The sequence below is a fragment of the Heterobasidion irregulare genome, assembly GCF_000320585.1.
Source record: "Heterobasidion irregulare TC 32-1 unplaced genomic scaffold scaffold_09, whole genome shotgun sequence".
In the NCBI taxonomy this organism is placed as follows: Eukaryota; Fungi; Basidiomycota; class Agaricomycetes; order Russulales; family Bondarzewiaceae; genus Heterobasidion; species Heterobasidion irregulare.
The window spans coordinates 1044630-1068873 of NW_009258205.1; the positions used below are offsets into that span (position 1 = coordinate 1044630).

The following is a 24244-nucleotide window of genomic DNA, read 5'->3' on the forward strand; positions in this document are numbered from 1 at the left end:
AAACGTGTCACGGACGTCGATCGCTGCGTCTGACTCTGCCATGAGTCCTGCACGAGGTGCGGGAACGAATTCAAGAGCTGAGGAAGGGACGGAAGTATATACAAATACGATGTATGGTGAAGGGAAGGGAGGAGTGATGAAGGTAAGGGAGGGGTGATGAAGGCAAGGGAGGGGTGATGAAGGCAAGGGAGGTAAACGGCGTGCGTATATGTACCGCGGACATTCCGGGGCGCTCGTTGCGACGGTTGGAGGTCTGCTGTATACAGATGAAGGATGATCCTCCACTTGACGCCGCGCTGTCCACTCACATAAGGTTAAATGTAGTCAATAGATAGCCAGTCAATGCAGCACCAAAAATCTGAACTCTGTGCCAGTCCGTCTAGGATCTGTGACCAAATACACCATCACTCCCTATATATATATATCGATGAATTCATGGATGCGTTGAGATTCAAGAATGGACGAGATTAACTCACAATGGCATGGGTCCGCATCTCAATGGAGATCAGTGGAGCTCAATGGCGCTCATATGGTCCATGATTTTTGCACACATAGGGCGCAACTTGCTACAAGCGTGGTCGCGAATGGAAAGGAATATTTACTCCAAGACACCGCGAAAGTTCAAACTCCATGATGATCAACCCGCCGTACATAGATTGACCAAAAAAAACGGCGCGCGTGGATTAGCGCTTGTTGCCTGTCTTCCATCTGAGTAGATTGATCTACCTTGTGGTCACCAGAAATCAAGCAGTGATGGAGACAGTGATGGTTGTGACGCGAGCACTAGGCATTTACAGGTTGCGCATGTACGATTCTTTCAGGGCTCGTCGGACTCGTGTATTCACTGCCAGCCAGATTTGATCAGGGCTATGGGTCCAAACTCATATACTTGTACATACCTGGACACTATCCTACAACAAACGAAGGCAGTGGAATCATTCAATCACTACGAAATAAATGATGGATGTGCATGGGAATGTATTCTTGACACAGATTCCAAAAGAAAGCCAGACACTCACATCGAAACACCTTCAGACATGATCAGAGAGAAGAAACGATGCACTTGCGCCACGCTCGTCGCATACGCCCCAATCATTCCATCCGGCCTAATCACCACATACGTGGTCTGGTCCTCACTCACCTCATATCCCGCGTACGCAACCCCTCCAACGTCTACATAGCGACCTACGTCCTGAATGTCTTGAGGTGTCGAAGCGGACGGGGCGAGCAGGTTGATCGAGGCGACGCCAGCCTGACGATACCTGATCATATCCTGGACTTCAGCACCCAGATCTCTCGGCTGGCGCCCAGCGAAGACGAGGATGGTGTGCAAATTGCCACCCCCGATGACCTTGAACAACCTCGTTTGTTCCTCTACCGGCTTCAACTTCAATATCGTCGCGTCCGGCGCACGGTCGCCAGCTCGAATCATATCTCCCGCAACCCCATATGGGCTCTTCTCTACCAGGGTCTCTTCTCCCTCGAACTCTCTTCCTTCCAATACAATTGGGCTCCATCGATAATTGACTCCGAGCAGTAGACCCTGCTTGGGCCTCCACATCGGATCGCCTGGTCTGCCCTCGCTCCTACCCGCCTCAAGCGTCGAGGGGGGCATGCGGCTGAATGCCAAGTGATGCAGCTCATTCGTCAGATGGAGCATCTCAGCTACGACTGGCATCCGCTCGGCTTCGTATGTATCGAGAAGGCTTGGGGATGCGAGGTGTTTCTGGACGAGGGCTAATTTCCACGACACGTTCAACTGGGTGTACGAGGTAAAATGAGAATGGGAACAATTTTATGCCCCGTGATAGTAGGAGAGGGTGCTTTACCGCATCCATGACACCTGTGTTGGTACCTTGGCCGCCTGCTGGAGAATGACAGTGTGCGCTATCTGTTGAAGTCGTGAGTACAATTTCAATAGAACGTGAGGACAGTACACCATACCACCAACCAAGAACACACGCCCTACGCTGAACTTATTGGCCATCCGAATATTAGCTCTGTCACGGCGCGCAAGTGATTAATTCAGGTCAAATAGATGCGTGAACAGGCAAAATTCTTACCCCCATTCTGATACCCATGACGTGTTCCGAAGCTGTATATCAGTCGACTTGCTGATGTCGTTGAACATCGCTTGGATGCCTTCATCGTCCTGAGGAGCGGGGATAGGAAGCTCGACACCCATAGCTTGGATATGGAATGTAGGTGCGGGCGGCACCGGCTTCATGAAGAAACTACAATCCGCTCTGTCATTCGCACTATGTGACCACGAAGCAAATAACATACGCACATCTTCACACCAAACTCGCCCCATCGATGCCAATGCTACGAAGAAAAATGAGATACTGTCGATGCCTCCGATCAAAGTATTTACCGTGCGGTCAATATCTGTGCACTCGACGTTAGCGACAAACATCTTGTCGCTCTCCTTGGTCTCCCCTAAGAACGAAAGGCCTAGCAATCTACGCATTGATCCTGATTCGGAGTCTAATGTTAAGTTTCGATGGGGGCATCTGTCATCTGAAACCATACCTCTGGCGCCGTCGGCGCCGATAATATATTGGAATGCCTGCGCAGTATCTCCCTCTTCGCTCTTGATATGCGCAATGACCTTGTCTTTGCTTTGCTCGAGCCCGACCAGTTCCACACCCAACTCAACCTTAGTGCCCAATTTTTCGAGATTCTTTCGCAAAACATTCTCGAACATAGATTGGTGTAAGTTGATTGGACCCACCTTGTTGCATCGACGTATCAAGCACTGCCAGGTAAAATAGAGAAGATCACTCACGTATGGTATCCCGGGACTCTCATCCACCTCGTCAGCCCACTTGATCTCCTGTAAGATCTCCTTTCCGACGCCATGCACAGCCATCATGTAGGGCGGCGTCGAAATGGACATGACATCATCTAATACCCCAAGCGACTCTAGTATCTCCAGCGTTCGAGGCTGAAAATTTCGCAGTGTCAGCACTATATATGACCAGTTTCTGCTCGTGCTGTACGCACCTGGATGGATGTCCCCCGGATCGCTTCGGGAAACGCATCTCTGCGGTCGATTATACGGATTGGTATGTCGTTCCTTCGTAGCGTTAGAGCTGCTATGAGACCTGCCGGTCCTCCGCCGACCTAGAATTCCAAACGAGAATTAGCTTGAGAAATGTTAAAGAGAGAGCTGGGCGGACAATCAAGATGGCTGGCGGTGTCATCCTAGTCGTGGTGGCTCTACAGAACACCGAGCGCTGTTTGGGGATAGAAGGCCCACCACATCAGGCCTGCTCGACTCACATGGCGATCTGCCAAAGCTAAAATTGACGAGGCGCCGCATTGAACAAGTCGAGGAGCGTGAATTGACTGAGAGTCGTCATCCAAATAATCGGTCTCAGATTATTCCATATTTGTCGATTTCTGGGGGAATCCATATCCAAATTTCCTGCGTACTGTGACCGCGTCCGGAAGTTCCCCGGGAACTACACTGACCCTGCTCCACGCTGGCGCTGCACAGGCAAGCGCACAGTGCTTCCCTAACTGCTGTCCTCAGTGATGCGCGTCTAGAACGGCAAACCGTCCTCATTCCTGCTCATTCCCTCCACCCTTCCCTCCCAAGTTGCTTCCTTTTGATTCTTGACGTTCTCGATCTTGACCTCGACCGTGTTGCGGCGCCCCAGAAACACAAGAAGGCGGGGGAGCTGGTGTCGGAGCAAGTATGGGTGCAGGGCGGGTGTTGGTGTGCTTGTGGCGGAATGCTGGAGGTGATGAGTGTGTGGTATTGGGTGTAGGCACGTACTTATGATAATGAGCTTTCGCATGGACCCAAAGGACCACCGCTAGGCGACGAATGAGCGCTGCAGAGCCAGAATGCCTGCTTGTGCACGCCGCAGACGCACCCATTACGCGAGACATAAACCACGCCCTCCACCCAGTAGTACACAGTCGCCCTTGCCCACAGCAAGTCATGACGTCCCACACATAGCATCGCTGCTGCTCGGCTCCGTCGCCGTCGTCACCAATCTTACGCGGTCGGCCAATGTCTCCTCTTACCCAGGTGAGCATTCTTGGACACACCCAAGCTCGTGCTCACACCCCGTGCCCAGAGTACGAACTCCAGACATTACAGGACACATCGTATAGCCTCACCGCCTCCTTCGCCCTCGCTAATCTCTGCTTGCAACGACTTCAGTGACAGCTTTCCCTGCTCACCCTTCAAGTCTCCTACGAAGCGCAGTCCAAGTCCGTCCCGCTCTTCTTTTTATTCTCCTGTTCTCTCCTTCGTCGTATATTCACGCCTGTTGCCCCCCGAGAACAGGCTCTGCGTCCACAGAACAGCTGTCTTCTGTATAGGTTCAGCTACGGAGACGAATATACGTCTGCGGGCCGAAATCACGAAGGTCGATGTTAAGCAGTTTCCCGTCAAATTTGAAAGCGAGAGTATAGGAGCGTGTGCTGCGCCTCCCTGCAGCTCCCTGCACAGGTATGTGACTCATCACTGCTTGAGCAACATCTTCTGTGCTCCGAATCAACGAATTCCTCTAGAAAGCGTGAGACCGCTCGCAGTAAACGAAGAAACTGACAGCATCGACAAACACAGACAAGGTTATCCTCGATGAAATTATATTCGTTTTCGACAGTTTTTGGCCATCAAAATACACGTCATCGATTGACATTTCCCATTTTAGAGCACACATCTTGTGGGAACGTATTAGCAGAGGATCTCAGAAAACCCCCATCGCAGTGATCACTAACCTCGTTAGGCGATTCAACAGGAGTAGGCAAACCTCCCTGAGCTGTGCACGATGTACCCGCGCAAGGACACTCCCTGTCAGGCTGTCCGCTTTCATGCCTCGCGGAAGCTCTCCAATAGACAGAATGCTCAATTACCCTCCAACGTGGACTGTGTCCGGCGGTAAGGTGATTGTCACGAAGGATGCCGCGAGCTTCCCTTGTGTAGCGAGCTGAGAGACAAGTGGGCCGCTGGATTCGAACGTAGTATATATGGATCTGAAGAGTCAGTATCCTAGACGCCGACCCTCAGAAAGTCGAATACAAAAGATGAAAAGCACGCACCGAGAACGAGCGGTGTTCCAAGTTAGCCCAATTTAATTCTGTGCATGTCGATGAGATTTCGAGATGCTGGTCTGATGTACGGGGTGCGGGGTGGCTGGCAACTCGGAGTCGCGATCAACGTTCAACGTTCAACGTGCAACGCCGCTCTCTAGCTTGTACCATATCTTCCTTCTCACCCTCAACTATCACTTTGGGCTCTCCATGGTTGATGTCACCACTGAGCAACCATTGCTTTTTTCAGAACGACCAGAGTGGTCGGATGTGGTACCTATAGAACAATACGACGGTGTTTCGCCTTTAGCCCCGATTTTCTATAGCGAGGAATGTAAGTCGTGCCCAAAATACGTTTGATCGCAACGTGTCTGCGTGTGTATTGATCTATACAACAACATCTTGGGCTGGGTAGACAAAGACGCGGCGAACTATTTCCGGGGGATTGTCAAGACCGGGGAGATGAGTCCTCGCGTTCTCGATCTGACGGAGAGGATTATCAGGCTTAACCCCGCACATTATTCTGCATGGTAGATTCACTCGTATATCACTGGCGGGATGCCCTCGATGACTGATCTCTGCATGTGCACATCTATTCCACATCATAGGCAATACCGCTACCAGACCCTCCTTGCCACATCCTCCTCCCTCGCCGCCGAGCTCGCGCTCACCAACGCGCTCACCAAGTCCTTCCTGAAGACATACCAAGTATGGCACCACCGCCGGCTGCTCGTCACACTGCTCAACGAGCCCGCGCCCGAGCTGCCGTTCGTCGAGAACGCGCTCACCGTCGATGCGAAGAACTACCACACGTGGAGCTACCGGCAGTGGGTCCTCGCGCACTTCGATCGCGCAGAGATGTGGGAGGGTGAGATCGCGTTCGTGGAGCGCATGCTGGACAAGGATGTGCGGAATAACTCGGCGTGGCACCATCGGTTCTTCGTCCTGTTCGAGAGGGGCGGAGCGAAGACGGAAGAGGCTGTCAGGCGGGAGTTGGTGTGGGTGCCCGGCGGCTCTTTTGCACTTCTCCGCTGATGCTCTCTCCGTCGCCTGTTGACTGCTCCGGCGATCTAGGTTCGCGAAGGAAAAAATAGCCTTAGCGCCGAATAACGCGTCTGCGTGGAACTACCTCCGAGGCGTGCTCGACCATACCCACACTCCATATGCGACACAGTCTTCCTTCGCCAAGCTTTACACCGTGTCTCCGGAGGAGGAAGATGACGACGACGAAGACGAGCGTGAATCCGAGGAAAAAGGTAGCGAGCACGACGTGCTCGACCTAGAAAACCCGGCGCCATCGAAAGGTGCAAAGCTGCCGTGTGTGGCGGCTCTCGAGTTCATGGCGGATGTGTACGAGGCCGAGGGCAAAGATGGGCTCAGCAGGGCCGTTGAGGTGAGCTTGACAATCGAGTATTGATTGCCAGATGTTCAGTCGGCCTTTCGGCTTCGTGACAGCTTTGGACCTCCCTCGCAAGCGAGCACGACACGATCCGGAAAAAGTTCGTGCATATATTTTCTTCTACTGGCTTCACAGTGATGCTCAATTTTTTTGCGCTCATTAGATACTGGGAGTACCGTATCAAAGAGGCAACCACAAATGTCCAACAAAGTTGAAGATACCCTGTTTGGGGCACTGTTGAACAAGGGCGCGTGTAGGATGTACTGAAGTTGAGTTTGGAAGTCGCCAAGCATCGGATTTGTTCTTCTTGACGAAGTAGAATTGATATGTAAAGTAGTCTGATCTCTTCATTGCTTATATGATATCTTGTCGATGCTCGGAATCGAAACCGAGATCAATTGAATGTAGTTTCGGCATCCCTCGGACACGGTTTGAACATTGTGCACTGAAGTTTGGAAAAGTAACACTATTGAATTAGCACTATGAGACGAGAATACGTGGTATAAAACGGTATCAGCCGAAGCATCAATCAAAAGCTCCATCAACCAACGAGCGAGAGATGATGACGTGGATTATCGCCGGGTATAATGCTCCCCTACCGCCTCCCTTGCGCGGCGCGCGGAACAGGCGGCACGTCAGTTGAAGACCTTCGATATTCTCTTGAACTTCTTCGAGATGCTCTTCTTCCACGACGAGCCACTGGGCGACGCGGATGAGGCGACGACGACGGGTTCGACTTTCTCGCCCTCAGCGAGCGCTGGTGTGTCGATGAAGGACAGGTCGTTGAACTCGCCGGGATACCGCTCTCCAGGGGCCGTCTTGTGGATTTCTTCGGCAAGAGTGCGGAGCTGCTTGACCTCGTCTTTTGTGAGAGTAACCTTCGCGGCGCCCAAGTTGTCTTCAAGGTACTGAGGGAAAAAATATAATCAATACAAGAGAATGACGTCATCAATGGGCTGAGGGTGTGTACCTTGACCTTCTTGGTACCAGGAATGACAAAGACGTTGTCGCCCTGAGCAAGCAGCCATGCGAGCACGACCTGACCAGACGAGGCTTTGTGCTTCTTGCCAATCTCTGCAAACTCATCGGCCAACTTGACGATTTTTGGGAAGTTGTCCGCATTGAAACGGGGAATGTACTTGGCGTAATGACCTTCTGGCACGTCTTCCGCTTTGCGCTGTACACAAACAAAGAGTGACTGAGCACCGCGACAAGCCTACAACATGCGACGGAGACATACGAAAGACCCCGTGAGGAGGCCGCGACCGAGTGGGGAGTAGGCGACGATAGCAATGCCAAGCTCCTTTGCGGTGGCGAAAAGGTTCAACTTCTCGAACTCAACGTCAAGACAGAGAGGTGAGTATTCCACTTGAAGCGCGGCAATAGGGTGGATGGCATGCGCGCGACGGAGAGCGGAAGCAGAGATTTCAGAGACACCGATAGCCTTGACTTTGCCCTCCCTTTGATAGCAATAAAAATGCGTAAGTGTCCCAGCGACGAAGGGAATAGTCAACTTACTTCACGAGCTCGGCCATGGCAGCAATTGTCTTCTCAATCGGGACCTTCGGGTCACCGCTGTCCACAATCTCATCAGTACTTCGATCAAGTGAAATTTTGACAAATAAAGACGAACCGATGAAGGTAGTACAAGTCAACGTAATCGGTCTGCAGCTTCTTGAGGGAATCTTCGAAAGCGACCTTCACGTAGTCAGGGTCGCCGTTGGGGAAGCGGGTCTTGTCCGCGAGACCAAATTTAGTGGCGAGGAAGATTTCCTTGCGCTTGCCCGTCTTCGCAAACCACTTCCCAATCAGCTCTTCATTATCTTCGTAAGCATCAGACGTATCCCAGAACTTGCAACCACGCGCGTATACGGCGTCAAGGAGCTTGAATTCTTTAAGCCTAAGATGAAAGAACAAGGGGATTGAATTGACGGACCTCCAAACGATCTTCGATAGAGCCCGTCTCTCCGTAGCCAACAGAAAGACCCATGGCACCGAAGCCAATGGAGTTGACCTGCTTACCGCCGAGCTTGCGAGTAGGGAGAGACATTTCGATGTTGGTGCGGGTGAATGGATCGAGGGAAGACTGGACACACAACATTCGTGCTGCAGCCTTATATATGACCTGGACCAGACTAATTTGTCATCCACGGCCATCCTCCGGATACGGGCCAGACGTTGGGAGGCTGGATGTACAACATGTTCCGATCACAAGGAGGAGTCGAGGCGGAAGCGCTGAGGCGCTGACGAAGACTCGACTGAGCCTCACCAGTCGGAGCGCGTTTTTCTGATCTGAACGACGGCTGTCGAATGATGCGTCATGTTTCAGAACAGCGTTCAGACAAACGAAAGAGACAAGCACGAAAGATAGGATGGGGAGAGGGTAATCGCACGGAGGGAAGCCATAGCAAAGGCGCAGGAGTATGTAAGCATCCGCCGCACGAGGAAGGTCTGTCGAGCGTGATGGCACCCACGATCCACGGATATGTTGGCGCCTTCTCATTTACCTCACGGATACCCATCATGTTGTAACCAAACTTTGTTTGCTATGCTGTTCTAAGACGTGGTTGCAACGAGGCGTCGTTCAATGCGACGCAGGATATGAATTGAACAGGTGGATACAACGAGATTGCCATCAGTCGAGATAGTGAAGATGCAAGCAAGCTCGCATTCAGATCAATCCGGGAAATAGCCATTGCTAATTCTTGCAGTCCCGAAGAAAGGTAAAGAACAACTTTAACATGTAGCTCATGATGGCACCCTGTACAACTGCATCGATGCGTCGGATCAAGCACGGATCAAGTGAGTTCTATATGATTAAGAATAAGGCTCGAATCTATCAGCCATACATGATCGGTTTCACCTATATATATCCACATTCAGCAAGCGCCATGAAGACAACAACTTCTGCAACTCGTCTCGAAATGTAGGATTGAACCAGCCGAATCATTTCATAGTCTTGAGCGCTTGAACAGGGCGGGTGAGAGCTTTCTGGTACCTATAATTATCTGACCATCTTTCGGGAGTCAAGCAGTTCAAATTGAGCGTGTATAGCAGCTGTCCTTCAACAGCCCAGGCTGATAGACATGTCACGCTGGCAGTTGTCATCGAGTAGTAGACAACCTATTGTGCATCACTGCTACTACCATATCATGTCGACCATTTTCTCGTTCGAAAGGTTACTTAAGTTCGTCAGCAATACTGATAGGATCATGCTTTTGAAGCTCACCTATGACGCCGACGGCGGTGCAGAACCTATGGCCCAGTGGTCAAGCCTAGCCTATTCCATCCCGGTGAACTCTGTACAAAGATCGACAATGATGCTGCGGAACGCCTCTTGATGAATGTTGACGAAGAAGCGGACTACCGATACGAGGGTAGAGAGAACACAGGAGATACTTTCGTGTTCAAGCAATGACGCCGTATAAGTGAAATATCGAGAGACCACGTCAGGGGTTGATGGAGAATCGCCAACGCTACTGCCTTTGGGAGACTAGCATGATCTCGTTTGATTCGATCCATTGCCAGCATTCCATCAGACAGGCTGTCCTTATATCAGGCTTCGCTCGAATAATGCGTTGGTGGGTCAGGATAGGTCAGGAGATGGGTTCCGTGCTCGCCTTCAACCTGATGTAGCTTCACCGTATGAGGCCAAGGTGGTCTGATACGAGCAGTAGCCAGAGCGTGCAATAACTTGAAGACGCAGCCAAAACTGATCCTGTATCGTCGAGAAATCGTTAGGCAATGTTGTATTTACCGGGGACAATCAACAGGGTAGTCCAGCACCTTCAAACGGGTCATCAATTTCGACATCGAGAGCCAGAGGTGAACACGTCGCCAGGTGAGGAAGCCGCGGAGATATTACAGTATTAAAAACACTGCGAATTTTGCGCACGATGGAGATGCTCAATTGTTTTTGGGTGATAGAATGAGGATTGAGAATGCATCAAAACTCACTAGTATAAGTCGGCTGATGCGCTTGGTGCGTTTCAGCGAGCCTGCGTGAGTTAGTTTGTTAAAGACAGCGAATATCAACAAACGGTCAGACACGCTGATAACCAAATGGTTCTAGGGTAGGTTGCGAACAGTGGGTTAGTAGCCTTGTGCTTACCACTGCAGGCGGAACGAGCTGTCGATCGGACTCTAAATGAGCACGGCTCATTTTTGTCGGAGCATAGCAGTGAGAGCAGCGGAAGTTGAAATGCCGGCTGCGTCCGAGCCCAATGAATATGGCGCTTTGCTCTCTTCCCCCTCGTGAAGGTATCCTACAGCATCTTTATAAGTATTCGTACTTACCTTTGTATTCTTCTTCTCACTCAGCCAGCTACTCGTTCACTAGTCAGCCCATTAGCTGTTTTTTATGTCCTCGTAATCACTTCTTATTTTGCTCTCTCATTCCAGTGAATTTCCAAGACAAACGAGTTCATCAACAAATGCATTATCATCGCTGAGCGAAACGCTGGATCTCTCCCTCCCTCCACCCCCGTGGTTGCAGATATTGATCTCACAAAGGATGTTGCAAATCCTCTTCACCCGCCCACAGGCTCTAACTTGTATCATGCAACCCACTCGGACTACTATGGTTTGCCCTCCAACCCCATCTCCATCTATCACATAAGGGACCCTTGGCCAAGACCTACTGGCCCCGAGGCTCAGCGCGTGCCGAGGGAGGCTAGACCCATCTGCAACCACCCGATCGCTCGCATGTGGCGTGAGCTAGGTAAACAGGTCTACGAGTACTTCGATTCTGTTGGCCTCAGGTGGACAAGCATTGACCCTGTCCGCTTCGCTGAGGTCGGAAAGGGAGCCGGTCCCCTTTTCCTTTGGGTGGGTGTGATGCCTGTGACTCTCTCCTGCAAGGACGCCGAACACGCGGCCGTGCACTGCCAGCAGATTCTCGCAGAGTCTGAGATCACTGGCGTTGAGATCGCGTTCCGCGAATCGGTTTTCACCCGGTCCGCCGGTCCGCAACTAAGAAGATCTGCGTCTGATTCGTCTCAGAAGCATTGAGAACGAAGGGAGCTCCAGCTGCAGATGCATCTGGCGTGCCAGCTCCTCAAATACGTCCCCTCCGTTGACCCAACCGCCGATGTTCGCAGCCCATTCACTCCCACACTCGGTCTCCAAATCGCTCCCAAATCCTACCCTCACTTCGAAGGCACTGGTGGTCTCTACCTCCGCGAAGGCTGCGGACGCAATCGGGTCCTCCTCACGGCCCGCCATGTTGTTCTCCCGCCGAGCGAATATCGTAACGAGCTCTACGCCTGCAAGACTAACAGCTCGCCTTGTCGCGATGACACCCTCCTCGGCAACAAGGCCTACCACAGCGCGCTTGAGTCCATCATGGTCCAGATTGAGTGCATGGCTCTCGTGGTTGACTATTACAAAGACGAGCTTGAGGGTTTGGGGGAGGCCGTTGGCGGCGAGGACGCTACGGTAACCGATGGGCGGGACATTCATACAAACGATTTGGCGAAAGCAGAGAAGTCGATAGAGGCACTGAGCGATTTCCACGGCAAGATCACAAGGTTCTGGAGCATAGAGAACCAACGCACACTGGGGCATGTCCTCCATGCCCCTCCGATTTCCGTCGGTGTTGGTGATAAATGCTTCACAGAGGACTAGGCTCTTGTTAAGCTACACCACGAGAAGATCGACTGGACTGAGTTCAAGGGCAACGTTATTTATCTCGGTACATTTCGATCTATCTCACCAAGGTTGTCTAGTCTGACTATCATGTCCAGGAATCAGAATGATGCCCGCCGATTTCGTCATGAAGATGCGTCCTCACGTCAAGACCCGCACCTCCTTCAAATATCCGCGTGGCGGCCTCCTGCAACTTCGAGGTGTTGTCAAAGAAGACGAGCTACGTCACCCAACTATGCTCGACGCGAACGGCGAAGAGTGTCTCATCGTTGTCAAGAACGGCAACACCACCGGCGTAACCATCGGTCGCGTTTCCAGTATCGAATCCTTCGTTCGGGAATACGACGACTACAATATCCACTCTACGTCCATGGAGGTAGCCATCTACTCGTACAGCCATGATGACGGTGCTTTCTCCGCCCCCGGGGATTCTGGGTCTATCATCGCTGATGCCAATAGTCGCATCCTTGGCATCCTCACGGGTGGCACTGGCCAGACAGACTCTACCGATGTTACCTATGCGTCGCCATACTACTGGGTTGAGGAACGTATTCAGAAGGCTTTCCCCGACTCTTACCTTTACCCGACCACGGCCTAGGTTCGACATCGATACACGACGACATCGGGGACGCTGGCGAGGCGATCCCGTTCCTTTTCTTCTTGCTTCTGCCTATGCGACTTCTTCTCCTTTTGTCATGGTAATCTCTTTCCATCACGCTCCTTTATCTGGGGCTGACCGCCGAGGAGGTAGTGCCAGACTTTGAAACAATGGACTTTGAGACTTGTAGCCTGTAGACTTGTGAACTTGTAGTCGTTACAAATTGTAGACTTTGGGATTACATTGCAAGGTTTTCCATACCAGAATGGCTGACCGGTGAGATATCAATGTCCGCAGGACGAGAACACCCTGGAACACCCCGTTTTTCGCGCCTCTTCTTTCACATCTGAGCTGGTGATATGTCTAACTAACCCGTATTCAGGATCTATCTGAAGGACCTGAAAGTTTCACTGAATTCAGTGACTTCGAAGACGGCGAGGCTCAGCTGTCTTTCGAAATGTAACTCAATATTTCAAAGGCTTATTCTTTATGACGCGACGAATACCATATTACAATAAAATCTACGATATACAATTTACACAGCCGCACAGCGACGGTAAGGGAGCAACAGCAGCAGGCCTCGCTTTGCCGCCGTCAAAGCCTCGCAGGACACATGTAGCACTAACGACGACCTTGGTTCGGAGAAGAGGAGGATTCTCAGTGGTGAGGCGCCAGCGACAGCTTGAGGGGAAGGACGCCACCCTGGCCATCCACGACAGGCTGCAGGGTCGGCGAAATCCTCTGCTCGATCCGCGCGCCCGTCTCTCTGAATTCTATCGAGCGGACAAGGGTCGCGAGCATCACTTTGAGCTCGAGGACCGCTACACAGATGAGGAGCGTCGTCAGTGTGGACAGATCGGATAGGATCAGGGCGAAGGGAGCGCACCGAGTCTGTAGCCGATGCACATCCGCGGGCCATCGCAGAATGCGACGAGTCCGCTCCAGCCGTGGGGGAGGTCCTTGGGCGCGGGCACACCGCCGGGCGTGATCCATCTCTCCGGACGGAACTCATGCGCATCCGCGCCCCAGACAGCCGGGTTCGTCTGCATGGCCGTGAATGGGATGTGGAAGATCTGCCCGGCCTTGACTCGCAGAGAGGTGAGCGTCCGGCCGTCCGCAGTGCGGATCGGAGTGCTTAGGGGAATGACGTCGTCTTCTAGTACGACGCGTTCGGTGTGTGGGGAAGCGGGATGCAGACGGAGTCTGACGAGGTTCGTCAGCGCTCATTGATTGATGCTGGAAGACAGCGCGGCACGACGTACCCTTCCTTTACTACGGCGTCCAGATATTCCAATTTCTGGATGTTGTCGTAGTTGAGGTCGTATTGCAGAGCTTGGACTTCCTCACGGAGTCTATTCTGCATTTCAGAGTTCCGTGCGAGCTGGAGCAAGGTGAAGTTGGTCGTGCCGGCGGTTGTCTCGTGACCGACCATACTGTCCGCAAGGGTGAACCAATACTGGAAGAAACCAAGTCGTTCCTCGACTTACATGAAAGTGTTAACCTGGTATACCAGAAGTCTGCGTCAGCATGGCTTATTAAATTCCAAGATGGCGAGCGAAATACGAACATTGTCCACAATCTGACCCGGGGTCAAGCCATCCTCGACTTTCTTCTCCTGCTTCTGGGCATTGAGCAACAGGCTGAGGATGTCCCTCCCGTATGTTCCATCCCGAGTGGCGCGGCCCAAAATACGGTTCGCGAGCTTGGTCACAATCATCTTGGTCGTTCCCTGGGCCTGCAGTGTCGAGATCGGCAGCTTGACGATCCACGGGAAGGTGCGGACGAGGAGGGGTGCGACGAAGCCGCCGAATGTGAGGCCCATGTTGACGTGGTGGTGCCAGGACGCGGCGATCTCGAGCGACTCGGCGCTGTGTCCTGCGTTGAAATCGTGACCAAAAGCGACGCGGCCGATGATATCCAGTCTACCAGCGTATATCGGGTCAGAATACAACGTATGCGAGAGGTATTCATGGATACTCACGTGCATGCCGAGGTCTTTTCAACCATGTTGACCGTCATATTGCCATTGTTCGAAAGAAGCTGGTTGGTGAGCGTGTTTTCCATCTATATTTTCTCGATCAATCAATCAACCGACTCGGGAAATGAGCGGTATCTCTGACCTTTTCCGCACACTCCCAGACATCATCTGCCATGCCCTTGATGTTCTCCTGCCTATTGCCACACGGTCGTGATCAGCAAGGGCCATCACCGTCTAGAAACGATCGAGATAACTCACGAAAACGCGGGAGCAATTATACGGCGCTGTTTTTTGTGATCATCGCCCTCGGCCCAGACAAGACCCTTGCCTAGAAGGTTGGCAACCGGAGGTCTGAACACCGGTGATTTCACTGCAACAAACAGGACGTAAACGGAGACGTTAGCAACATCGTGCGGCCAGCTTCAGCAAAAGTTCCAGAACGCCGTTCATTGTCTCTATTCGTGAGGCATCGCTGCTATAGAAGAGACCGCATTTGGTTGTATCGCCACCTCATTCGACCGAGAGAACCAAAAGGGATCGGGGCGGATCGGAGATGGTGTGACAGATCGGAAGGGTCGTTCGTTAGACAGAGCCTCTTCGACAGCTTTCGACACGGCGACGCTCGGCGACGCTGCTCATCGAATGTTCGATGCACACAAAATGCCATCCGGAAAGAACAGGGTCCAGGCACTGCAGCAGAGCACTCACCATATTTGTCTGAATACTGGAATATATGCTGGACTGCAGCATGGTCTGCGGCGACGATCTGCGATGCGTGACACAAGTGATCAAACGTCAGTGACAATTTCATATCTATCCCGACCTGCAGATCCAAGGCACCCCCATCGAGAGGGCGGGAACCCGCAGTCTGGTGTCCGGGGGTGGGCGCCTAAGTGCAAGCGACTTACCACGTCGTCGTGGAACAGAGCAGCCTTGATCTTGTAGAGCGGACCGAGCACGACCATCCACTTGGAGTACATCTCGTTCGACTCGTAGTCAAAGACGCGCTTTTCGTGGCCCCATAACCACGTTGCTTCCCCTGTGGGCTGTAGTGCAGGGTTGTATGGAAATTCCGGGTAAGTATCTACTCGCTTCCGGTGCATACAAACAGGGTCAGGAGACATTGTGATACTGACTGGGCAGGGAAGGACATAGACGTCCTGTTTGACTCGTTGGATGTATCGAGTCAGTGCATAGAGCAGAACGACGCTTGCTGGTAAAAGGAGTGTGGAGGACATGCCGATGATGTCTGGACGGGGATAGATGGTATGAACAGTGATAATGATGGGAGCGACTCAGAGTCGGAGGGCGAATTGATCAGTAGAGGCAGCTCAGAGTCCCGAGCCTTTGTACTTGCGAGGAATGCCTCACGCCAGGAAGACCTCTAATCAGAAGTCTCTTTCGAGCACGACAACGTCTAAGCCGGTTCGGCCCAGATTTCGCATAGTTAGCTTGGTTCGTCATCTTCCGCAAAAATCATATGCCCTGAAGCGATGGCAAAAGCGATGACGAAAAATTGAGTGCCCCATGGCACGATCGGACAGTCGGACCCCATAGAGCAAAATTGTCCGCGTCAGGGGTGAGATATCGAAGACCTCGATGAAAATCGGGTCCCAGTCGGGTTCAACATTCGTCCATGCGCTAGCAAGGCAAGTCTCAGGACCGGTCTTCAAGCTTCGTTTGGTTCGGTCGGGGAATTATCCCCTAGCCATCGCTGTGAGTTGGCAAAGCTTAGCGGTCCATTTACGAGATCATCATCTGGCCTCCAAAAGATTTCGGGTTGCACTTCTTGAAAATTGGCGCGCTTGAGGCCGCTGCTTCGCGCGTTCTTTCCCGCATCTGATTACGATACCATCTCGTACTTGGTCCCTTTCTGCCGTATTTGTCAAAAAATTGAAGCCAACTGACAGCGCCGCGCGCGGTGCAGGGTGGACGTTGAGCTTCCTGAAATGGAGTAAATGGCATTTTGAGGGACCGTGGTTGCTAGGTACGGGCAGCAGTAAGAGTGAATGGGAGATATTGGTCGAACGTCTGCTGCGCCAATTGCCACGATGGCCGTTCAAGCACCCCGGCGCTTTCGGACTATGCTTGCATTGCATTTAGACTTTCTTCGAGTCTGATGCGAAAAGAACACGAACATGTGGCCGTTTACGACCGGCTGAGGGTCTAGCGTAGCCATCGCTGGTTGGTTAAGTCCGGCGCCAAGGCATTTTATGACTTAGAGGCCACTGCGGATAAAGATACGCGATTATGCAGCCGGAGGACGATAAGTCACCTGAAGATGCAGCGGTTGTCGAAGGATGCAAGCTCAGAGGTGGAGCGGAAGAAACGAACCAGTGGGAGAGTTAGGACGGAAGCAGAAATAAAAGTGGCAAGAAGGGCGCTGCCGAATCGAGAAGCTCTGGAGCTGCCCTTATAATTTTTGAAAGTCCGCGAGCAGATTCCACATCGGGGCAGATTGGAGGCTTACTTGTCGATGACATACACAGACGCTGGACAGGTTCTGCAGCAGAGAAGTTCGTGACCATGTATCCGAGTTTATCTCACATGGACTCCGCCCTTCGATGCTCCTTCCCAGACTCGCCCCTTCTTATAATTCGTGTCCTTGGCCTGAGTCGGTCACCCGGTCCCCCTCCCCCTCCTCCTCCCTCCTCCCGAGCCCTGCCGCGGTCCCTCCTCGCCTTTTGTATACCCTCATACCCCCTCTTGTTCACCTATCACCATGGTTGACTGGCAATCAAATGCTGAGATTCTGCACGACGGCGGTATGTTTCTGCCCTCGATATGTCTAATTATCGCTCACCGTCGAGAACTTGACAGATGCTTTCTCGAAGTTCATGCACTGCCTTCTAGGGCTCTATATGCACGTTCACTTTACGCATAGAGCGTCCCATGATCCTTATCACTCATGCGCGCATATAGCTGGGAGTTTTGCACGTCGCTCGACTTCGACATCATGTTCATCTCGGGAAAGAAAAAGTTCAGATGGCCATTGGTCGGTCTCTTTGTTTGTTCTTTCTTGCAAAACTTCTCACGTGGCCCTCGTAGTTCTTCTACTTTGCGGGTCGATACAGTCTGTTAGCAGCGCTCATAGGAATGTACGTCCGGCGTGACTATATGCGCGCTCACCATTCTTCTTCGCGCTGTTTTTGTTGACATGAATCATTGACAGTGCTGTCGCATTGAACGTTACATCGTGAGTTAATGCACGTTGAATGAAATATGCAGTTCTAACGGCTGACCTTTATCCCTCATAGGCCTGTTAACTGTCAGGGGCTCTATACATTCAATCAAGTCAGTACAGTTCTTTTATGTTGCTTCCAACATGCTCACCAAACGCTCTAGCTGTTGGGTAACATGGCCATCGGGCTCGCCAGTATCAATCTTTCCCTCCGCACGTAGGTTCTCTTCAACACCCATTTTCTCCATGCCGTCTGATGGCAAAACCATCGCTGCAGTATGGCAATCTGGCAACAACGGTGGTTTATTGTCCTTCCCCTGGTGGCCATCATCATGGGTCATTGGTCTCTCTTGCTTCACGGAGTCCTGTTGAAAGCCTCTTGGGTTGATGGTCAAGGCTGCGTCATTACATCGACCAACAGCAAGATCCTCGAGGCGTCTTTCATTTATGGAATGGTCCTTGATCTTATTGTTATGTCACTGTCTGCTTGGAAGCTCGCGTTTCCCAAAGGTGGTCGTAGCAAGCTTGTGCAGTTGATCTTCGGTGATGGCTTGGTTTATTTCCTGATCGCGTGAGTGATACACATGCACATATGCACTGTTAGAGCGGACTGCTGACTTGGACTTATCCCAAGTGTCCTAGCCAACATGACTGCGACTGTAAGCAGATGCACTCAATTATGCCGTAGGTCTCGAGCTAATACTTATAGACTAGATTTTCATGGCGTTGAACCTGAACCCCATCATGTCGATCATTGCAAATGTCCCTGCAGCCGTGGCCTCCACGGTACGTGCTTGACATCGTTGTCTCCGGGTCTACGCTGATTTTTCCCTTCATTGGTAGATTGTTGCCTGCCGTGTCGTTCGACGTCTGACTAACTTCACGAGCCAAGGCCCAGAGATGTTTACGTACGTTCTCTCATTGCTGTTCGCATCACGGTGAACTTATATTTTGACATGCCATTCTAGATCATCAACGGTTCAAGCGTCGACTCTTGGCTTCCGCACTGCACGTTCGGTCCCACCTCATGTGTCTGTTACGAAGCAACATAACGAGGGCGTGCATGTACAGGTGCGTTTGTTGTCTTCGAAGATCTTGTTTCGCTACTGATATACCAATCGCTCTACGTCATGTACGACACAGATGGACACGTTTTCCATAGCAGATAATTTGGACTACGACGCCACAGGGCGCGTAAAGAATTCGAGCGATGGATTCGACCCGGAGGCGCAAGTCATCAGCGACGAGTTTAAGCGGCCATCATACTAGACTGCTCGAGTCATTCTCGTCCCATGTCACCGGTAGGGTGCATGTCACATGAACGTCATGTCGTGCTAGTCGTCGAAGGTCGTCCATCGCCCGCATTCTCTCCGCCTGCTCTTCGCCGCTGCTGTCATGTCGTGTATCCCCCCGATCTGTGTTCGCTCTGTCCTGGCGCTGCCTACCCTGCTTTCAACTGCATCTTGTCCCTTTCTCGCCTTATAATTGTACCCCTTGTCGCATTCTTTCACCTGTCCATTATCCCTCCCTCAATACCCCCCTCCTTTATCCACTCCCCAGTCTGACTTCGGCATTGCTTTTCATTGTGCAACCACCATACGAAACACTCAAAACATATGCGCATCCTCGTACGTACCAAAATTCACAGCGAACGATCTAGAACCGTTCAGCTGTTTGTATTTTATTGATATCGGAGGTTTTTTGGGTGGCTATACGTTTGCGCTTGTTCCCTCGTCAAATTCACAGTAGGAATGGTCACTGGTGATTGCTTGAATCATTCTCGCTCGTCAGACATTTGATAATTTGCTCGGATACTGAAGGTGAACCTACTTGTCTATGACTTCTACCATGGCCGGGGATCGAAGGAGTAACGGGTAAGACGAGATTTCGAGAAGACTTGTGCGCAGGCAAAAATTCCTCGTTTGCTTCGACGAATGCAGTTGGGCGAGCAAGCGCCCTGACTTCTGGTCAGTCTAGATATGAATTGATAGCGAGCCACGAGGCTTCATTTCACTCTATCGCTCGTTCTTGTGTTCTGCGCATATATACATCTAATACAGTGCATGGTCGTGCACACCGTGCGCACGCGGATCCTTGAAAGAAGGTGGGTCCCTTTCTTGGACCTTACGATCGGTGCCCGAGGATGTTTGGAACCAGAGCAGGGGGAGTATATATCAACCAGGTTTGTGACGGGACTTCCGAACCTAATTGTGCTATCGGCGAGTCCGAGGGGATTCGTCCAAAAAAGAAACTGTGCTGTAAATAGACACGTGGTCGTTGCGATCAATTCAATTCTGCTATTCTGTTCTGCTATGTTCTGCTCTGTTCGCGTCGAGGCGTGTCGAGCCCGGGTTGCGTGTACCTGAACCGGGCGGCACATGGCATGCAGTCAGACGAGCTTAATCATGCATGATACGCTGCGGTTGGAGGGGTGCTGCGAGCGCGGGGCTATTTCGAGGGTGCGGGTGCAGAGAAACAGGTAAGCGATGCCGATGATGCATGTTGTGTGGCCCTCCAAGCCCCTTGCAAGATGCACGTGGCTCTGACCCACAAGCTCTCACCAACGAGAGATCTGTGATTTCCATGGTAGCGTGACTTGCGAAGGCGGGCGAAGGCTTACGCAGGATTATTAGGCTCGCGCATGTGCGAGGTACAGCACGGCATCACCCGAGCGTCGAGGATGGCAATCGGGCTGGGCGGGCATGACTGATCGCTGTCCATCACTGGTTCGCATATCCTCGGACGTACAGTATGTACAAGATGAGTTTCTTCAGGGGAGCAGATTAATTCATCTTGTCCATTGAGGCTGCGGCTAGTCGAATTCGCGTCCGCAAGCATCGGAGCGCTACTTGCGTATGCGATGGACGTATAGTGCGGGCGATGACATCAAGGTTGGGTAACAATTTGTATCTGGGGGCCGCAAGACGATTATTGGCGAGGTTGCTGAGTGGATGCCAAGGTACGTCAGGGTGTGTAAGCTACAGTGCTCGGAGTATGATGCTGAATATAGAACAGGGGGGTAGGGGGGGCGTCGAAGCCCTCCTATGTTGGTGCCGGCGGCGCTCGAGTCTAGAAATGTGTTCGCGTTTTCCGAGCGGGTGTTGCACGGGTGCGGGCGTGAGAGCACTGCAAGTGTACAGGCGGTTTGCGCGGCCGCGCTAGAATCACCGTGTCACAACCGCGATGAGGAACACGAGGAACACTAGGAAGACGCTGATAGCGGCAGCGCGTGTGAGTACTGTAGGTTTACGACTTCACGGATGGTCGCCAGTAGTAACCTTCTATGGGCGTGCAACTCGATTGTTTGCTGGATAGGGGAAAATTTGGGCACACCCAGCGCTGATTGTCTCCGGGCTTGAAGGCCGCAAATCTACAAGATGTAGGCGCACGGAGTGTGTGCTAATGCGCACGCTTCGGTTGTTCGTACGTTGATCTCGCTTCTTGGAAAGTCAGTTCCATTGTGTTCATCAATACAAAGAGGAATGGCAGGACGAGAACCTTCGTGCGGGACGGTAGTGGCATGCGATGAAATGTTCAGAGACACGCACCAGAATGGCGTGATTTCCAGAACCCACGGTGGTCAGGAGCGGAAAGGGGAAGATGACGTTTGGAAGGATATACTTAGTGAGGATTCATGACAGTGCATGAGAAGGCGTGACAATGCATTGCGAAGGTGGTTTGTTATTTTTTGCTAGCGCCTTGCACACTTCTTGATAGGTTACTTGGTGGGGCGAAGTCGCCCCTGGCCGTCTTCATGGGTTTTGGAAGTGGGAGCTTGAGATCACGCAGAAAACGAATCTCTAAATCGGACAGTGAGCGGAACATCAGCTTATATCGACTGATAAGCTCTGATGGAGCACCGGAAGGAGATGGTAAGTAAAGCATTTGGATGCGTACCGTTCGTGTTCCGGGTGGGTAAGCGAGCGCTAATGATGAAGATGTTGGATAGTTTTTTGAATCGGCGACGGCGCAGCTCCATCTGATCATGTTGCGTAGTGCGCACAAAATGCGAAAGTAGCGTAAGCGACTGTGCATCGTTCAAAGTCCTGATATCGCCGGATGCATCTTCCTCGACATCGATCAGTCTAGCCGGGAAGATGCAGACTGCAAACGGTCAGCGATGTCAGGCAAACCTTATGACCGATACCTGACGGCAGCAGTGGCTGAAAGTGAGTTTGCGGTCGGTGTTGTATTACACATGGTAGTCATGTCCTGCTATGAGACGAGGGTGAGAAGTGTGAACATTGGAGTGTAACAGCTGAGTGCATTCCTCGTTAGAGACCGCAGTGGGATCGTGAGCGGTTGCAAAGTATTCAGAACGATGAGCAACACGCTACACAGAGAGGAGCCGCGTTCATTTTTCATTTGGGGTGAGCTCAGCCGGAAAAGCGAGTGACAATTGTTGTAGCAGAATCTCACCAACGGTTCTTCGAGGTGGTAAGGCCATGAGTCAGAGAACCGTTCGAAGACAGAGAGACGCCAATGCCCGCTATTTACGTAATTGCCTTTTGCCACCTTCACACCACCAGCATCCACTAGTAACAGTCTGGCAGGGACTTGCTTTACCACGCGTCCTCATCGACGATGGATGTATGTGCATCAACTATTCGAACAAGGCCATGTAAAGAACTGGGGTATGCCCCGAGAACATCCGAGCGCGGTCACTATATACGGCGCAGCTGACCTGTGATCGCAGTACAGTGCCGTGCGAATGGATATAACCGACTCACCTAACTAGACCTAACTCCGTTTCGCGGGATGGCCTGACAAGAAACGGCTTCTTTGAACACGAGTCATCCTTGACCTTCTAGGGCTATCTGATCCGGGCAGACTCCTATCATTGTCTTGAGTGCGTGGCCCTACTGGATTCGAGAGATTAGCAGAAGGTGTTTACATCTTCACAGAATCAATCTGATCATGTCCTATGAATGGATTCTTCCTGAAGGGATCCGCTCCAATACATTGCGAGTCAACGACCTCACCGTGCACCTACTCGAGGCAGGCGATCCGCAGAACCCACTTCTTGTCCTCCTTCACGGCTTCCCAGAGCTCTCCTATTCATGGCGCAAAATCATACTCCCTCTCGCAATAGCAGGTTATCATGTAATCGCTCCAGATCGGCGAGGTTTTGGGCGTACTATCATGCTCGATCGTCTTGACCCCTCGACGTCAATCGAGTACGACGAGGACATCCAGCCATTCCGATCATTCAATCTAGCCACCGATATCGTCGCCCTCGTATTTGCATTGGGATTCACCAAGGTACATGCTGTTATAGGGCACGATTCCGGGTCTCCCGTCGCGGCGTATTGCGCATTGATCCGTCCCGACATGTTCCAGCGTGTCGTTATGATGAGCTCTCCCTTCGCTGGACCTCCGTCCTTCCCGATTGGCGGTAGCACATCCGCGAACCCTAGCATTGCATCGCTATTCGCTCATATGGTTGAAGCCCTGGCACAGTTGGATCCCCCTAGAAAACACTACGTCGCATATTACTCTTCCCCAGATGCCAATCGCGACATGACCTCGAGTGATCTCAAACACTTCTTCCGAGCATATTATCATATGAAGAGCGCAGACTGGGTGCCGAACGACCCCCATCCACTTCCAGCACTGTCGGCAGCATCCTTTGCGCTTTTGCCAGAATATTATGTCATGCGTCTGGAGTGCACGATGCCAGAATCTGTTCTTCCCACCTCCCCGTCGCCTGACGAGATCCAGTCTAACCGATGGCTGTCAGACTCTGAGATCGATGTCTATGTCGCTGAGTATGGGCGAACAGGGTTTCAAGGCGGGCTGAATTCATATCGGTGTGGGCTCGATGTGAGCGGACGGTCGACAAGCGATCTGCTGATCCTCTCGGGAAAGAAGGTGGATGTTCCCGCCATGTACATCGCGGGGAAGAAGGATTGGGGCACATATCAATTTCCGGGCGCGGTGGAACAGATGAAGAATGTCTGTGTGAGGATGGGGGACAGAGTAAGATTAGTTGATGGCGCGGGACATTGGGTCCAGCAAGAGAAACCAGACGACGTTGTTAAGCTTCTCCTCGATTTCTTTGAAGAGACGAAGTAGGTAAGTGATCTTCGTAGGTTCACCGCTTACCTCCGTTTCTTCCAACTCATTATTCAAGCTGCTCGCTACTTATAGTTTTGTGTGATCCTTGTGTAACTCCTACTGGTTGTTCAAAGAAATCGATCCGAGTGTTTTTCCGACGTTCCGTATTCGTTCTATCTCGCGATGAGGGTTGCCTCTAGTTTTCAGGGGCTTTTATGTCACAAATTTGCCATGTCATGCTCGTCCCGGGTCTCTTGGCTTCTCTCGCTTTCATGAATTCAGTCATTCCGAACAGTACTAAAGTGAAAGAGGGCGGTTAAAGGGTGTGCCACA

At 51.8% G+C, this 24244-nt stretch overlaps 8 protein-coding genes across 8 annotated transcripts; 5 read left to right on the forward strand and 3 right to left on the reverse strand.

Annotated features, from left to right (window-relative positions):
- Positions 1 to 1015: 1015 nt before the first annotated feature.
- Positions 1016 to 3126, reverse strand: HETIRDRAFT_325575 (uncharacterized protein; the record flags this gene model as incomplete). The annotated part of the gene is made up of 9 exons (XM_009551799.1): positions 1016 to 1759; positions 1830 to 1891; positions 1945 to 2000; positions 2064 to 2234; positions 2291 to 2325; positions 2375 to 2475; positions 2533 to 2734; positions 2789 to 2947; positions 3007 to 3126. Coding segments are annotated over 9 exons (1650 nt in total), but the record flags the coding sequence as incomplete, so codon positions are not given.
- A 729-nt stretch (positions 3127 to 3855) lies between these two features.
- HETIRDRAFT_107700 (uncharacterized protein) lies at positions 3856 to 4180 on the forward strand (the record flags this gene model as incomplete). The annotated part of the gene is made up of 2 exons (XM_009551800.1): positions 3856 to 4042; positions 4092 to 4180. 2 exons carry the CDS (start codon positions 3856 to 3858, stop codon positions 4178 to 4180), a joined length of 276 nt encoding a protein of 91 aa, XP_009550095.1.
- Positions 4181 to 5262: 1082 nt separating this feature from the next.
- On the forward strand, positions 5263 to 6666 carry HETIRDRAFT_325323 (uncharacterized protein; the record flags this gene model as incomplete). The annotated part of the gene is made up of 6 exons (XM_009551801.1): positions 5263 to 5386; positions 5468 to 5582; positions 5661 to 6050; positions 6127 to 6445; positions 6508 to 6551; positions 6615 to 6666. The coding sequence occupies 6 exons, from the start codon at positions 5263 to 5265 to the stop codon at positions 6664 to 6666; spliced, it is 1044 nt and encodes a 347-aa protein (XP_009550096.1).
- A 161-nt stretch (positions 6667 to 6827) lies between these two features.
- Positions 6828 to 8539, reverse strand: HETIRDRAFT_388181 (uncharacterized protein). The gene is made up of 6 exons (XM_009551802.1): positions 8388 to 8539; positions 8085 to 8335; positions 7970 to 8026; positions 7692 to 7911; positions 7422 to 7628; positions 6828 to 7359 (listed from the first exon to the last, which is right to left on the reverse strand). Exons 1-6 carry the CDS (start codon positions 8499 to 8501, stop codon positions 7087 to 7089), a joined length of 1122 nt encoding a protein of 373 aa, XP_009550097.1. The 5' UTR covers positions 8502 to 8539; the 3' UTR covers positions 6828 to 7086.
- Positions 8540 to 10424: 1885 nt separating this feature from the next.
- On the forward strand, positions 10425 to 12695 carry HETIRDRAFT_454139 (uncharacterized protein; the record flags this gene model as incomplete). The annotated part of the gene is made up of 5 exons (XM_009551803.1): positions 10425 to 10433; positions 10865 to 11406; positions 11470 to 12040; positions 12077 to 12143; positions 12196 to 12695. 5 exons carry the CDS (start codon positions 10425 to 10427, stop codon positions 12693 to 12695), a joined length of 1689 nt encoding a protein of 562 aa, XP_009550098.1.
- Positions 12696 to 13168: 473 nt separating this feature from the next.
- Positions 13169 to 15976, reverse strand: HETIRDRAFT_388185 (uncharacterized protein). The gene is made up of 11 exons (XM_009551804.1): positions 15810 to 15976; positions 15582 to 15719; positions 15382 to 15439; positions 14932 to 15043; positions 14816 to 14867; positions 14677 to 14759; positions 14263 to 14617; positions 14183 to 14196; positions 13958 to 14128; positions 13582 to 13898; positions 13169 to 13516 (listed from the first exon to the last, which is right to left on the reverse strand). Exons 1-11 carry the CDS (start codon positions 15909 to 15911, stop codon positions 13353 to 13355), a joined length of 1566 nt encoding a protein of 521 aa, XP_009550099.1. The 5' UTR covers positions 15912 to 15976; the 3' UTR covers positions 13169 to 13352.
- A 1354-nt stretch (positions 15977 to 17330) lies between these two features.
- Positions 17331 to 19371, forward strand: HETIRDRAFT_446097 (uncharacterized protein). The gene is made up of 13 exons (XM_009551805.1): positions 17331 to 17438; positions 17494 to 17536; positions 17596 to 17668; positions 17722 to 17771; positions 17846 to 17869; positions 17931 to 17967; positions 18019 to 18071; positions 18132 to 18425; positions 18489 to 18513; positions 18569 to 18640; positions 18698 to 18762; positions 18823 to 18925; positions 18998 to 19371. Exons 1-13 carry the CDS (start codon positions 17396 to 17398, stop codon positions 19121 to 19123), a joined length of 1008 nt encoding a protein of 335 aa, XP_009550100.1. The 5' UTR covers positions 17331 to 17395; the 3' UTR covers positions 19124 to 19371.
- A 3250-nt stretch (positions 19372 to 22621) lies between these two features.
- Positions 22622 to 24073, forward strand: HETIRDRAFT_39172 (epoxide hydrolase). The gene is made up of 2 exons (XM_009551343.1): positions 22622 to 22703; positions 22759 to 24073. The coding sequence occupies exon 2, from the start codon at positions 22772 to 22774 to the stop codon at positions 23927 to 23929; it is 1158 nt and encodes a 385-aa protein (XP_009549638.1). The 5' UTR covers positions 22622 to 22703; positions 22759 to 22771; the 3' UTR covers positions 23930 to 24073.
- The last annotated feature ends 171 nt before the right edge of the window (positions 24074 to 24244 follow it).